This window comes from Poecilia latipinna, unplaced genomic scaffold, assembly GCF_001443285.1.
Source record: "Poecilia latipinna isolate Pla-1442-1.1 unplaced genomic scaffold, P_latipinna-1.0 Scaffold1272, whole genome shotgun sequence".
NCBI classification, from domain to species: Eukaryota; Metazoa; Chordata; class Actinopteri; order Cyprinodontiformes; family Poeciliidae; genus Poecilia; species Poecilia latipinna.
The window spans coordinates 85,860-98,277 of NW_015113888.1; the positions used below are offsets into that span (position 1 = coordinate 85,860).

A 12,418-nucleotide genomic window follows, 5' to 3' on the forward strand; every position below is an offset into this window, starting at 1 on the left:
TCCAGTTGGAGATGAAAGGAATGTGTTCGGATGGAGGGAATTTAGGTGAGAGAAGTACAAGTCAGGGAGCAGATCTACGACAAAAAAAAAGAAAAAAAAAAAAAAAAATGGGCCATCATCCCTCTTTGTAAAAACGCCGCACACCTGCCGCGCGTGAAAAAACGTCCGTGACTGCGAGCGTTGCACTTAATAACTCCGCAAGTGGATCCATTTACTGTCTGTTGAAACCTGAAGCAATTATCTCCCGTAAATATAATGCACGTACATTTCACCAAGTTACATGTATGCGTGCTCACACAGGTGTGTAATTAGGGGTGTGAGCCTCCAAGCACAGATAAATTGGTTTTTCGAAAGCAATTAACACAGATATTTCGTCGTGTTGGATTTGGATTAGAGTCCCCCCTCCGAGCTCTTTTACACACTACCTATAAATGGCATCATATGTCAAAATCACCAGACTTCATTCACAAACGTCTACTCGCTACTGTGGAACAAAGACAAACAACGTCAGCAAATGTTCAAAGGGATCTTACATCAGTTCGGAGGAAAGTACTCTGACCCTCACTTCTAGGGTTTCACCAATCAGGGGGCTTCGTGTAAGTAATTTTTGGTATCTACAATCCCGCTGTTTATTAAACGTTGTTTGCTCTTGCTTAAATACCGATCAGTTTTAACTGGGTGGTGATCTGGACTTCGTCTGGGCCGTTGCATTACCTTAAGGCCCCCCTCCCCCCCAACCATTCTTGTTCAGTTTTCACCAAAACAAGCTGTGTATAGGACATCTGATTCAGCTTTATTTGACCAATGGACATTGTTCCAGAAGTCTTGGAATCATGTTTGCTTTTTAAATAATAAGAGTTTTGTACACCTGAGGTAAGGCAAGGCATGTTTATCGACATATAGCACCAGGAGGAAGGCAATCCATTCTGGTTGATTGGAAAGAAAGAAATGGCCAGTGCCATTTCTTTCAATGGCACTGGCCATTGAAAGAAAGACTAAATAAATAAGAAAACAATGTATCACATTGATAAGTTCTAGTCCAGGAAACACTGATTAAGCAGATCTCTGAAGACCTGAGGGGTCTGCATGCTTTGTAGTTGACAAGCAACGCAGAAATCTATATTCGCCGTAGTGCTTTGAGGTTAAATTTAAATAGTGCTAGAACATGGTGGTAGAACATTAGAGTTTTGATGAAGCTCTGATAAGTAAAACCCAAAGTTTAAAACACACACTTTCTTTTCCAAAACCGTGTCAATCGATTTTTTTTTGCCAAAGTTATTTAAAAAAAAAAAGGAGCTGCGAATGAAGAATCAGCAGACCGAAGCGCAAGTCGTCTCATTTGGCCTCTTTCTCCATTACTCACCATCTGTAACTTCTAGCAGAGCTTTAGTAATGACACTGCCAGCTATGTTGAGAGCCTGGCAGATGTAGAAGCCCGCGTCAGAGCGCTGAACGTCCGTAATGGTTAAGCTGCCCATTTGGGAGACGGACAGACGGCTGAAGGGCTGTGGCGGCTGGTAGGAGAACAGAAGACTCTGGAGAAGGGAGGCAAATCGCAGTTAGAAGCTCTCCCTCCCCCTCGTTATCTTTATTTACACCGAGCAGTGATTTAGTGGGATGGCAGAACAAGAGGGGTGGGGGGTTGGGTCAGTCTCACCTCGCTGCCCTCCCTCTGCCAGAAAATGGCCGGCTGCGGGTTGCCCGTGGCTTCGCACTGGAAGGTGACCGTCCTGCCCACCGACACCGCCTGGTTCCTGGGGCGAACGGCGAAGGCGGGGGGCACTGCACAAGAGGGGAAGCTCTAATTAATTGGCGGCCTAACACATCTTTTGATCATTCAGTGTTTTTAGAGCATCCCTACGTGCATATAAAATGCTCTTTTTACCCACACATATTATGCATTACATACTGTAATGGTGGATGGAATAACAGCGACACAGGTTCATGATTTCCTGTTGCTGTCTGATGGTGGATGAGGGATGGAAGACAACTTACCCGTGTCGACTAGAAGAGAAGGAAGAAACAAAAGAACAGTGGAATGAGTGATGCAGAACTTGACCATACAGCAACATCTTCTCACTGGATGACAACAAAATAACCCCCCTACCCCGAGCTTATGGTTTTCCTTGAGTTATGTTAAGCATCTTTTCACACCTGCCTTTTACTGTCATCCTTTGCATCTCTCACTTTTCCTCGACTATATCATGGTTTAAACTATTTCTTACGAATGTTCAACCATGTACCGTCTCTTGTAAGAGTATGCACCCTGCAGGGTCTGTGACAAAATGTGAGAATGTTCAATGTCTCTGTATCTAATGCATTCGAGGTTTTGTATGATAGGTAGTGTGACGGAAAATGTTTGATAAAGTTCTAGCTCTGGTCAGTGAGATTTGATGGAAAGCTTCACGTTGCAGACATCATGTCTCACAGAAGGGATAATGTGTAGAGAAAATGATTAACTCGTTAACTTTTCAGTCTTTGAATTGTAAACAAAAAGAAACAAACAAACAACAACTTAAAAATAAAAGAGAGCACATTAACGACTGTGGTTGTACTGTGAGAAAATGTGAAAACGTTCAAGGGGTACAAAATCATTTTTGCAAAGCACAATATGTGATTTTCTTTTCTTCTCTCCCTCAAGGCTCCTGCTATTTGCCAAGCCACAGTTGAAAATAGGAAATTGTTGTTAATCTGTCTTGCTTGTTTAAATAAGAGCTAAATAATTGTTTCATTCCCAATTCATTCAATCTGCTTTGAAGCTGAATGTGTATGACTGTGTACACATGTGGAAGGCCAGTCTGAATGCTCTTTAATTAGGGTGGAGTTGAACATGACCATACTGCCTCAGAAAGTCGCACTGGGTTTTTTTTTTTAAACACATTACTGCCTTATATACGTACAGAAGCTTGCATATAAATTGCAGGATCTTTCTCTTGTGATCTCATTAATTATTTTCCTTTTAAGATAAGACAAGAGCAGGTAGTACGCCCTTCATAAAAAGAAAAACGTTGCACTCACCAGCTAACCTGTTCAATTACTTATTAACACAGAAAATCTGCCTGTCACACGGTAGTGCCTTTAGGCGTCCAGAACGGTGAATGTGACTTGCTGAAGTTCAAAGTGAGCATCCGAATGGGAAGAAAGGGGATTTAAGTCGCTTTGAACGTGGCACGGTTGCTATTGCCAGACAGGGTGCTCAGAGTAAACTGCTGATCTACTGCAACTTTCACATGCAACCGTCACTCGGGTTTACAGTTTTTCAAAAAAAAACAAAACAAAAAAAAAACGAAACTACAACAAGTTACAAAGGCACGTCGTTTGGACAAAATAATACGTCGTCGTCAAAGGTCGGTGGAGAACGCGAAGGTGATGCAGAGCGAGCTCAAACAAACGCTCAATACAAACCGAGGTGAGCAGAAAACACTGTTTAAACGCACACAACACTGTTAACCTCAATGCAGACAGGCTGCAGCAGCAGAAGACCACATGAAGGTCGATGAGCTCTTCTATTTAAACGAAATCTAAAATATGAGAATAATGACTGAAGTTATAGGATTAGTGAACATAGAGGCTAATTTAGATTAATACTGATGATGACATAAGGATAAAAAATTAATTAGCTATTTCAGGAAAGAGACACAAAAACGTTCGTAACGTCTAAAGGAACCTTCCTAATTTAAAAACTCCGACTCCCAGGATTATTTCGTATTACTTAGTAGTTATATTGCACATTTATGAAAGGAACTTCTGCTGTGGCTATAACTTAACCTAAAGTTTTATTTTCCATTTCATTACGAGACATCCATATACTTAGATGCCTTGCTGTTCACTTTAATTACTAAGACTACTGATCTGTCACTTGGCTGCACTTCTTTCCTTCACCACAAAGAAAATCAGCTCCGGTACCCCTTGAAGCCAGTTTTTTTTTTTTCTTTTTTTTTTTCCAAGGTTTGCAGAGAAAAGGGAAGAAAATGTAATTGGAACCATGCCACTTCCCAGCAAGAAACCACTGCTACCTTATCTTTAATTAAGTCCTACCAGCTTCGGTATATTTCACCCACAGCGACACAGCAACGTGTTTAATTGAACGGGTCTACGAGCTGTTTTACTTCTCCTTTTACATATCTAAAGGTGCCACTGAGGCAGAACAGCTCAGACCAAATGAATCTGTTTTTCTGTTTTCTCCTGGCCAGGTTAACGTTTCCTCAGACTCTCCCCCCCCTCCGTAAACAAAGCGCTGCAATTTGCATCACATGTTAACGAGACGCAGAGAACGTTGCAGATTTTGTAGGACACTAAAAAGAAGCAAATAAAAAGCGGTGCGGACGATTTATTTGCACGGACGTCTTGTTTTATAAGAACAAGAGGGGGGAGAGCTATTTGAGAGTCGCTCCAATTTTGAACAAAAAGAAAACCTTCTTCTTCAAGAGAAGGTGTTGGATATCTTATCTGACATTTGTACTGACCGTGTACGGTGAGGGTGGCAGATGCTTCAGATTTCCCGACCATGTTCTCTGCCATACACGTGTAGGAGCCCTCATCTGGAGAGGCAACTTGGCGAACAATCAGAGTGTGGTCCTCCAGGATTTCAAATCTGTGGGCACAAAGACTCGAGAGATAAGACAAGTAGCTGAAAAGCACCACGTGTGCGTCGTGATTTAAAGGCGGAGTGCTTCTGTACGCTACCTGCCCTTAGGTAGGTCAGAGTCATCTTTCCTCCAGCGGACGGTGGGGACGGGGTCTCCTTGAACAACGCAGTGGAACTCCACGCTCTCGTCCGCCAGCAGCACCACGTTGCCGGGGCGCTTCACGAAGGTTGGCCGCTCTGAAGGGCACAACAACAGGAAGAAGACACAGATGCATCACCGCGGTCATCAATCTCTCGCCACGGTGTTTGTGGTGCCTGTGGCGAAGAGGCTGATCGGAAAAGAGGAAAAAAAACAAAAACGTGTGTCCACCATTTTCAGCAAAATACATTTTGACCAAGAAAAACGAAAGCAACAAATTATACACATTTAGAATGAAAGACATAAGGAAAAAAGGGAACGTACATAGTAGTTTTATTGTGTTTTTTTTTTTTTTTTAAACATGTCTACATGTCACAACAAGTAGCAAATCAGTGAGTCACAGGGAAGTTACTCTAGGTATCTAGATGTGGTAAATGGATTTGGTGCCAGATGAGCTAATCTGATTATTTTAGAAACAGCTGAGCTATTAGGATCACTCGGAACCTTTTACAGAAAACTATCAGGAAAAAGAGAAAACATGCAGTTATGCGGATTGCACACATTATGTGGGCGACAGTGGAAACAGCAGAAAACCAAAGAGGGAGGCTATTCTAAACTATGCTAACAGGGTGAAATGTGCTAAATGTGCTATCCATGCCAATCCCATTTATGGATCATAATACAAGTTGGAAAACATTATTTAAATATGAATCTTTTCACTTGAGGAGCTCTTTGGTGGTACTTTTTTTATCACTCTCATACACACAGTGCAAAATTAATGATAGTTACTGGCTTGTTAAATGACATTTTTAATAAGTAATTTCCACTGAAACGAGTAACTTTTACTTTCCCCCAAAAGCTTTAGAATCAGGAGCAGCAACTTTTTTTTTTTTTTTTAACTACAGTTATGTTATAAAAACCTTTAATTCTGCTCCTCTCTAGTCTCATAGTTGAGATTTAGCAGCTCTGCAGGGGACAGCGATATGAATTTATGTATGAAGGTGTCATTCTGGTATTTATCAAGGAGTGAACAATCAGAAATATAAGTATAACTGTGCACACAAATGCAGCAGCTTAGAGGGCAGATGTCTGGTTTATTCATATTAGCGTATGAAACTCCAGCAGCAGCTACTGAAAGGAGCAGATCAGATCCCAACCTGTAAAGGAACACCTGTCGATTGAAGTTACAGATTTGTTGCAGGAAAAAAAAAGCGCTTGCGTTTGAGAAGATGTTCTGAAAAGAAAATTATGCTCACAGGGAAACATGGTGAGAATATTCAAGCCCAGGTGCTACTCAGAGGTGAAAATCTCACAAAAAACAAAACAAAAAAAAAACCACCCTACCTTGATCAAGCAGAGCTGGTCCTTCATTATTTAAAGACATGCTGCAACCCGTTGGTTTGGATCAATGCAGAAAAAGATCCATAGAGAGGAAAGATTATGAGCTAAAAATGCAGCACAAGCTTTGCAAGTCGTACCATAAAAACCAGGTACAATCAGGATTGCTGATTGTCAGACATTTGTCTACGGATAACTCTGAGTTTTTCTTTGTATGTTTGAGCTGATTTATGAATTAAAAAGAAAATCTAGTCATTATTTATTCATTACTTGAGGAGTCTATAAATCCTGCATGCAGTTTCGCAAGCACCCTCATCCTTATTTGGCACAAAAAAATAAGAAAAGTAACCAAACTGCCTTATCCGAACAACAAAAAAAAAGCAAAAACCCTTCATGCAAATACCAGCCTGTGTACTTGTCTTTTCAGCTGCTACATTTGTGCATTCACCAGGCGCATGCTTCCCTGCGTCTGTTTTGCGGGGATTACCTTTCCACCCATGAGGGACTCGGCAGCACCACAGCCACTAAAGCTGCTACATCTACAAACTCACACCAAGGTCATCTAACCATTTGGCGCTGATAAGAGCTCTTCTGAGATGGAAAGTGTTAGTAAAATATGGGGTTGAGAGACTAAGAATGGAGGGTGTGTTTAGGCATGAGAGCATGTAGAGAGTGTCAGAAGCGCGGCTCCGTGGGGAGCTCTTACGCTGAAAGGTTCGCAACGTCGGATGCAGCGGGAGCAGACGTTCGCCACTTGTTTTGTGGGAAAACCTCTCCAACGCTGCCAGACTGAGATGGCGGCGTAATCAGCATAATTAACCGGTTATTACTATACCCCAGTGACAACAGTTTTATATAAAGTGGCCTGGCAAACCAAAGCAAGTGAGCTGTGAGGGGAGTTAGACTAAGTGAAGCAGTTAAAAAAAAACACACACACACACACACACACACACACACACACGCTATAGTGGAATAACAAAAGGAGTAAATACTACCTAGCACAGTGAGTACCGCGATCTCACTCTCCCTCTCCCCCACCATGTTAGTGGCCACGCAGATGTACTTCCCCGCGTCGCTCTTCCTGGTGTTGGTGATCATAAGCTTGCCGCTCCGGATCTGGAAGGGAGAAGCAAAGAACGTCTTGTTTGCACAGTTGTATTTGCATGTCACGGGAGCGTGCGCGGCGTCGGCGGATGCGGCGTGTATTTGTCGTGCGTGTAATAATCGGCCTGCAAATTAAATTTGTGGCTAAGATCCGCGGCGGCTTCGATTCTCATTGTGACGCCGTGTTTGCTTTCATGTAAGACGGCACCTGCATGCGCACTCATCTTTGGCTAATTTCCTTTTGGAAAGAAAGAGGGAAAAAAAAAACAACTTTATTTTTTTATGCACTTGATAGCATGACAGCGTAAAGAAAATCTACAGTCTTTCAAGCTCCACAGAAGGTCACCACTTATAAAATTACATAATTCATGCCCAGCACTGCACAAGAACCCTGGGAACAAAGAAGAGGGGCTCTTTGTAGAGATGTTCCTTAGATGTTCTGTCAGCCTGCTTTGCCTTTCCAAACTTTTTACCCTTTCTTTGTGCATATCTATACACACACACACACACACGCACATACGTGCACACACACGCACGCACGCACGCACGCACACACACCATCCCTTTCCTTACCCACAAGAGGCTAAAGATATGTGCTCTCTGCCACGCTGTTTTCAGCTATTTTCAATACACTCCCACAGATGTCTTTATGTTGTTTTGAAAAAAAAAAAAAAAAGAGCTGCTGCACTGATAGTCAGCAGCTAGCCAGTGTTAGAGGTGATATGGCAGCAGCATTGAGCAGATACCGTAGATGGGAGAACACGCTGATCTTAAGACCTCAAAATAAAAGGCCAGATCTACTTTTTCCATCCAGTCCTCTGAAACCTTCTCCGAGGAATCGACTTCAATTATAAAACCTTCAGCCAGGCTGTTATGCTTTTAAGACCGCTTCTTTTCCCCCACCTACACTCCGATTTGGAATCAAACTATTCATGTTTGCCTGCTAGAAACGTGCAAGGCGCGAAGCAAAGCTTTGGCATTTGTTAGCATGGAGTCACGGGGGGGCCAAGGCCGCCTGCGGGGGCCGCGTCCAAAAAGCAGGTGCTATATGCTACAACGGCACCTGTCTTGGTGGGCGCTTTAAACCCACCACACAGCAGAGAGAATGCACCATTAAATTGCTGCTGGAAGGATGAAAAAAGCAGCCTCTCAGTTATTAGTCAGTCTCCTTCAGGCTAGCCTGACATTGCAGCACAACTGACTAGTCTTTTTTTTTTTTTTTATGTCAATCTCTAGTAAACCAAAAGAGCTCAGGGTTAATGACTTTTTTTTTTTTGATTCAGCAGCCATTCTTTCTCCTGTTTGATTATCCTAAAATATGCTTTTATGAAGAACTGCATGTCAAATATCTCTAGAAAAATGAAAATCAAACTTTCTAACTCAAACTGGCAGCTCAGGACTTCTCAAGAAGCAAAAAGTAACGTAGCTCAAAACAATGTTTATCTCACTAAAGTTGCTCGCTCTCATTGCCTCCGTTCTGCCACGTTCGCTGTGATAGCAGCTGCGTTAACAATTCAAGCAAGTCAAGGGATTTCTTGACTCAAGGCTTCTTATTTTTTTCACAATCTTCTATTTCTATCAATTCAATTTGTGGCAGAGGCATAACTCTCAAGTCTTATTACCGTTTTAATCGTGAATAAACTTTGGGAAGCTGATGTGCTTAAATGTATTGTTTGGACAAATCAAATAAAGATCTGTTCAAACACCATTAGCTAAAAACTTACGTGTGTCAAAACTCTAAATATTACTGAGCATGTTAACTCTGTCTTCAAATTCCCATTATTAACTAAAAGCTCACGGTAACACTGGAAGCGGCCACGAGTTTCTCGTGCACTTCTTTGGTTTCCGTGCAGCCGCTAATGTCTTTGAGCGAGCGCCACTGAGAAAGACCAATTTCCAAACAGAAAAAAAGATGATTAGGGAGGACAGAGACGGGCGCGTGGAGAGTACAAAGCAAAAGGCAGCCTTTGTATTTCCCTCTGTGAAGCCTCCCCCTCCCCGCAAGCTCTGATCTGGTCCTCTTCTTAAATCAGAGGTAGCTGCTCTGTCCATCACCGTCCCCCAGAAAGCCTCTACCTGTCACTCTGCACCAACATGAGCTTTGAGTCTCTTCCTGCCGTCCGTATAAACAAATCTAAGGCGAGCGCGTGCACGAACAGTGTCAGACAAATCCAGAAATGAATTTTATTTTGCTTTCTGTGTTCTGTTCTTGAGTTAAATTGGGGTATTTTCCTAAGTATATGTCAAATAAACTTTATTTTCTTTCTGTAAAGGGCTAATCTAACATAGTTGCATAATGTGTAATGATGTTCATTTTCCTCTTTTTGGTTGTGTGTTAAAAAAATGAATTTTGATGAGAGGTAAAAAAAAAAAAAAAAGGCTGCTTTGTAGCAAACTTTTGACCATTCTGAGAGAATTGGTCCATGTTTATGGACAGAGGAGTTTGTATTACTGTGATGCGTTCGTCTCTGTCGTCCAAGTTGGCGCCGTCTCTCCTCCAGGAGATTGTGGGCTCGGGGTGTCCACGGGGGGGTTGGCACTCCAGCACCGCAGGCTCTCCAACGGCAACCATGACGTCAACGGGGTTCTGCCTGAAGTCGTCCCGCAAAACTGGAAAAAAAAAAAAACAGAAAACACAGATATATTCAATTATAAACAGATAGGAGGTTTTTACAGGGTTTTTTTGTCAAACCTCATAGGAATGTTTTTTTTTTTTTTTAATATATCGACAATATTACAGCTGTGTACCGTTTCTTGGTTGTAGCATAAAAAATGGAAAGTATAAAACCATTTAGCAACAGTGTTGCTAAATGAGGACTTTGCATGCTGAAGAGCTTCATACGTCATACTTTGCTTGAAGGAAAAAAAAAAGTGCAACTTGATAATTGATTGCTATCTTAATCTACACACATTTATAAATTACCTGTTTAAAAATGTTAATTTAAATGTTTCCATTCATCTTATGCCTGGAATCCTAAATAAACCTGGTCCTCGTTGTATATCAGTGTATTCTTTGGCTGATTTGCATCTCTTTTTTTATACATGTGCTTGACCTGCTGATGCCAGTTATCGATACTATGACATAATACATCAAATATGTGCAGCAAAAGAGTTCCCATTCGTGCCTCAAAGCGTTTATGTTTCTAGCATTTGTGCGATTTTCGGTGCATCTTCATTGCCACCGAAAACAGTGAGTGTCCTTAGTTGTGATGCACTTAATGAAGCAAAAAGAATATCAATTTTGTCAGTATCTGACATTGCTATAACCAATCAGCTGTTTAGGGAATAACTAATCAATTTTAATCTCTGATCAACTGATTGGTGCTCATTTTTATGAAAGTCTGGACACTCTCAGACAGTTGTTTGCCTTACAGGAGAATGAAAGGATGCGCTTGAATATAGCTCATGAGAATAGTGGGATGCGGACGCTTCCCACTGCAGGAGGCTGAAAGCCACCACAGCAATTTATCATCTTTCCTCAATGAGTAGCCTGAGTGCTGAGAAAGCAGCCAGAGCTGAACCGGAGACGCGGCGAGCTTGCATCTATTCCAAAAGCGTGTTATTTTCAGTGGTTGCAGGCAGTTCTCATCTCCACCGTAAACAACAGGCACATCAAGGCCTCCACTGTGCAGCTTCCAGCTCCGCACATTTCAAGGAAGCTCAGGTTGGAGCTTCGTAATTTAACGTACCGCCGTCATTTTTCGAGATTTACAGCCGGGAAAGGAGGCGCACAGAGGGGCCTCGAGTTTGTCGGGACGGGAACACCCTCCCTTTTCTTTGCGTTCCGTCTGAGAAGATCGCTTCACCTGATGAGGTGAGGTGAGCGACGTGCTCGGATGTATAGACGGCTTGTGCATTTGAGCGACTGCTGCTGAGCATTTCCCAGTTTTAAATTACAAGGCGGATGGGGAGGGCTCGTGTCCCGAACAAGCTGAGGGGAGCCAAAGCGGAGCAAGCAGCAGAACAGCGAGTCGAGTCGAGCAAGGGTGAAAAGACAGGAAACAATGGGGGAAACGCATAATCACTCCCAGATGGTGGCAACCCACTCACCTCTGGCTGCAAATTTCAATATATCGCGGGGCAATAAGGCCAGTCAGAGATGCATGACGGGAGAACAACTCGGAGTGACCTTCTAATTGGAATTAGCGAATGAGGGCTTCTCTCTCCCGTGTTGGCCCTCTGATACACAGAACTCCGCTGCGACTGTCTACGTTTGACTGAAAGCCGATGGGAAACAGCTGTCGGACGACCCCCCTCCCCCCCAACCTCCCCACCCTCGACCCGTCCCACCTCGCCTCTGCCAACACCACCGCGTCACATGATAAAAGACCCTCCTCGTGGGACGCGGAAACGAGGCTGAAGTTACCTCAGACAGGAAAAAGCCGAGACCATCGCGAGTCCGTGTGCGAGAGCGTGCGTACGTGCGCGTTGATTGATTGACTGATACCGTCGCATAATTTCGAAGGCAATCAAGTTACACATCTGCTTTTGCTATTGTGTGTGAGGCCCAAATGTTTCCGTAGAATGTGAAAGCTTGGATTAGCTCCGAAAGGCCGTTTGTTAAAGATCTATTTTTGATGATAGTGCAGCACTTAGTGTAAGAGGAGAGGAAAGAGAGGCACGATTAAAGGCGGTGAGACCTTGGGATGGTTAGTGAAGAATGTTCTTGGGAGTGTGGGCTAGTGGCCGCACGTCATACTGATGGTTTCTAAGCACATAAAGAGAGACTGGATGAACTGCATTAGTTGAACTGTTTGTATTAACGCGCATCTGCTCGAGAGGAAATTCTCAAATGTTCAAAACCTAAGCTATTCTGTACGTTTTCACATTACTGTCTTTGACTTTACAGCTCAATGTTCACAAATTAAATCCATTTTCATCCTGTCGTTATTCTAGGAGCTACATTTGTTTCTTTTCCTGGCATTTTCATGCTAGTTCCCTTTTACAAAAGGAAAGACTCATTCACTCACATTTATTTCATCTTATATATCTGCATCTTATACCTTTGCACATCATATCTTTTCGATTTCCAAATCCTGCTTGTTTAGCTCAAGCTTTTGCACCTCTCGCTGCTTTCTTTTCCTCCCTCCATCTCATCCCCCCCCTCCAGCCCCACAGATGAGAATCTCTCAGCCCACTTCAAAGCGTCCGCCCCTGGCCTCACCAGTCTGGATCTGACAGTGTCTGACTTGCTGTTAGTCCTCTGGAGCTTGAGCCCCGGCTTTAAAAAAAAAAAAAAAAAAAAAAAA

The 12,418-nt window shown here is 42.8% G+C and overlaps 1 protein-coding gene across 6 annotated transcripts in view; it reads right to left on the minus strand.

The window, feature by feature from the left end:
- LOC106961157 (roundabout homolog 1-like) overlaps positions 1-12,418 on the minus strand; it is a 113,194-nt gene that overhangs the window by 14,826 nt on the left and 85,950 nt on the right. For 2 of the 6 annotated variants that reach the window (XM_015054696.1, XM_015054698.1), the window contains 7 exons: positions 9,622-9,779; positions 7,061-7,181; positions 4,687-4,825; positions 4,467-4,594; positions 1,996-2,004; positions 1,658-1,782; positions 1,364-1,535 (listed from right to left, as the gene is read on the minus strand). In XM_015054696.1, the coding sequence (XP_014910182.1) occupies positions 1,364-1,535; positions 1,658-1,782; positions 1,996-2,004; positions 4,467-4,594; positions 4,687-4,825; positions 7,061-7,181; positions 9,622-9,779 (852 nt within the window). Of the gene's footprint in view, positions 1-1,363; positions 1,536-1,657; positions 1,783-1,995; positions 2,005-4,466; positions 4,595-4,686; positions 4,826-7,060; positions 7,182-9,621; positions 9,780-10,858; positions 11,200-11,219; positions 11,398-11,535; positions 11,589-12,418 lie in introns of those variants that run through there. The other 4 variants (XM_015054700.1, XM_015054701.1, XM_015054699.1 and 1 more) reach the window with 4 other exon arrangements.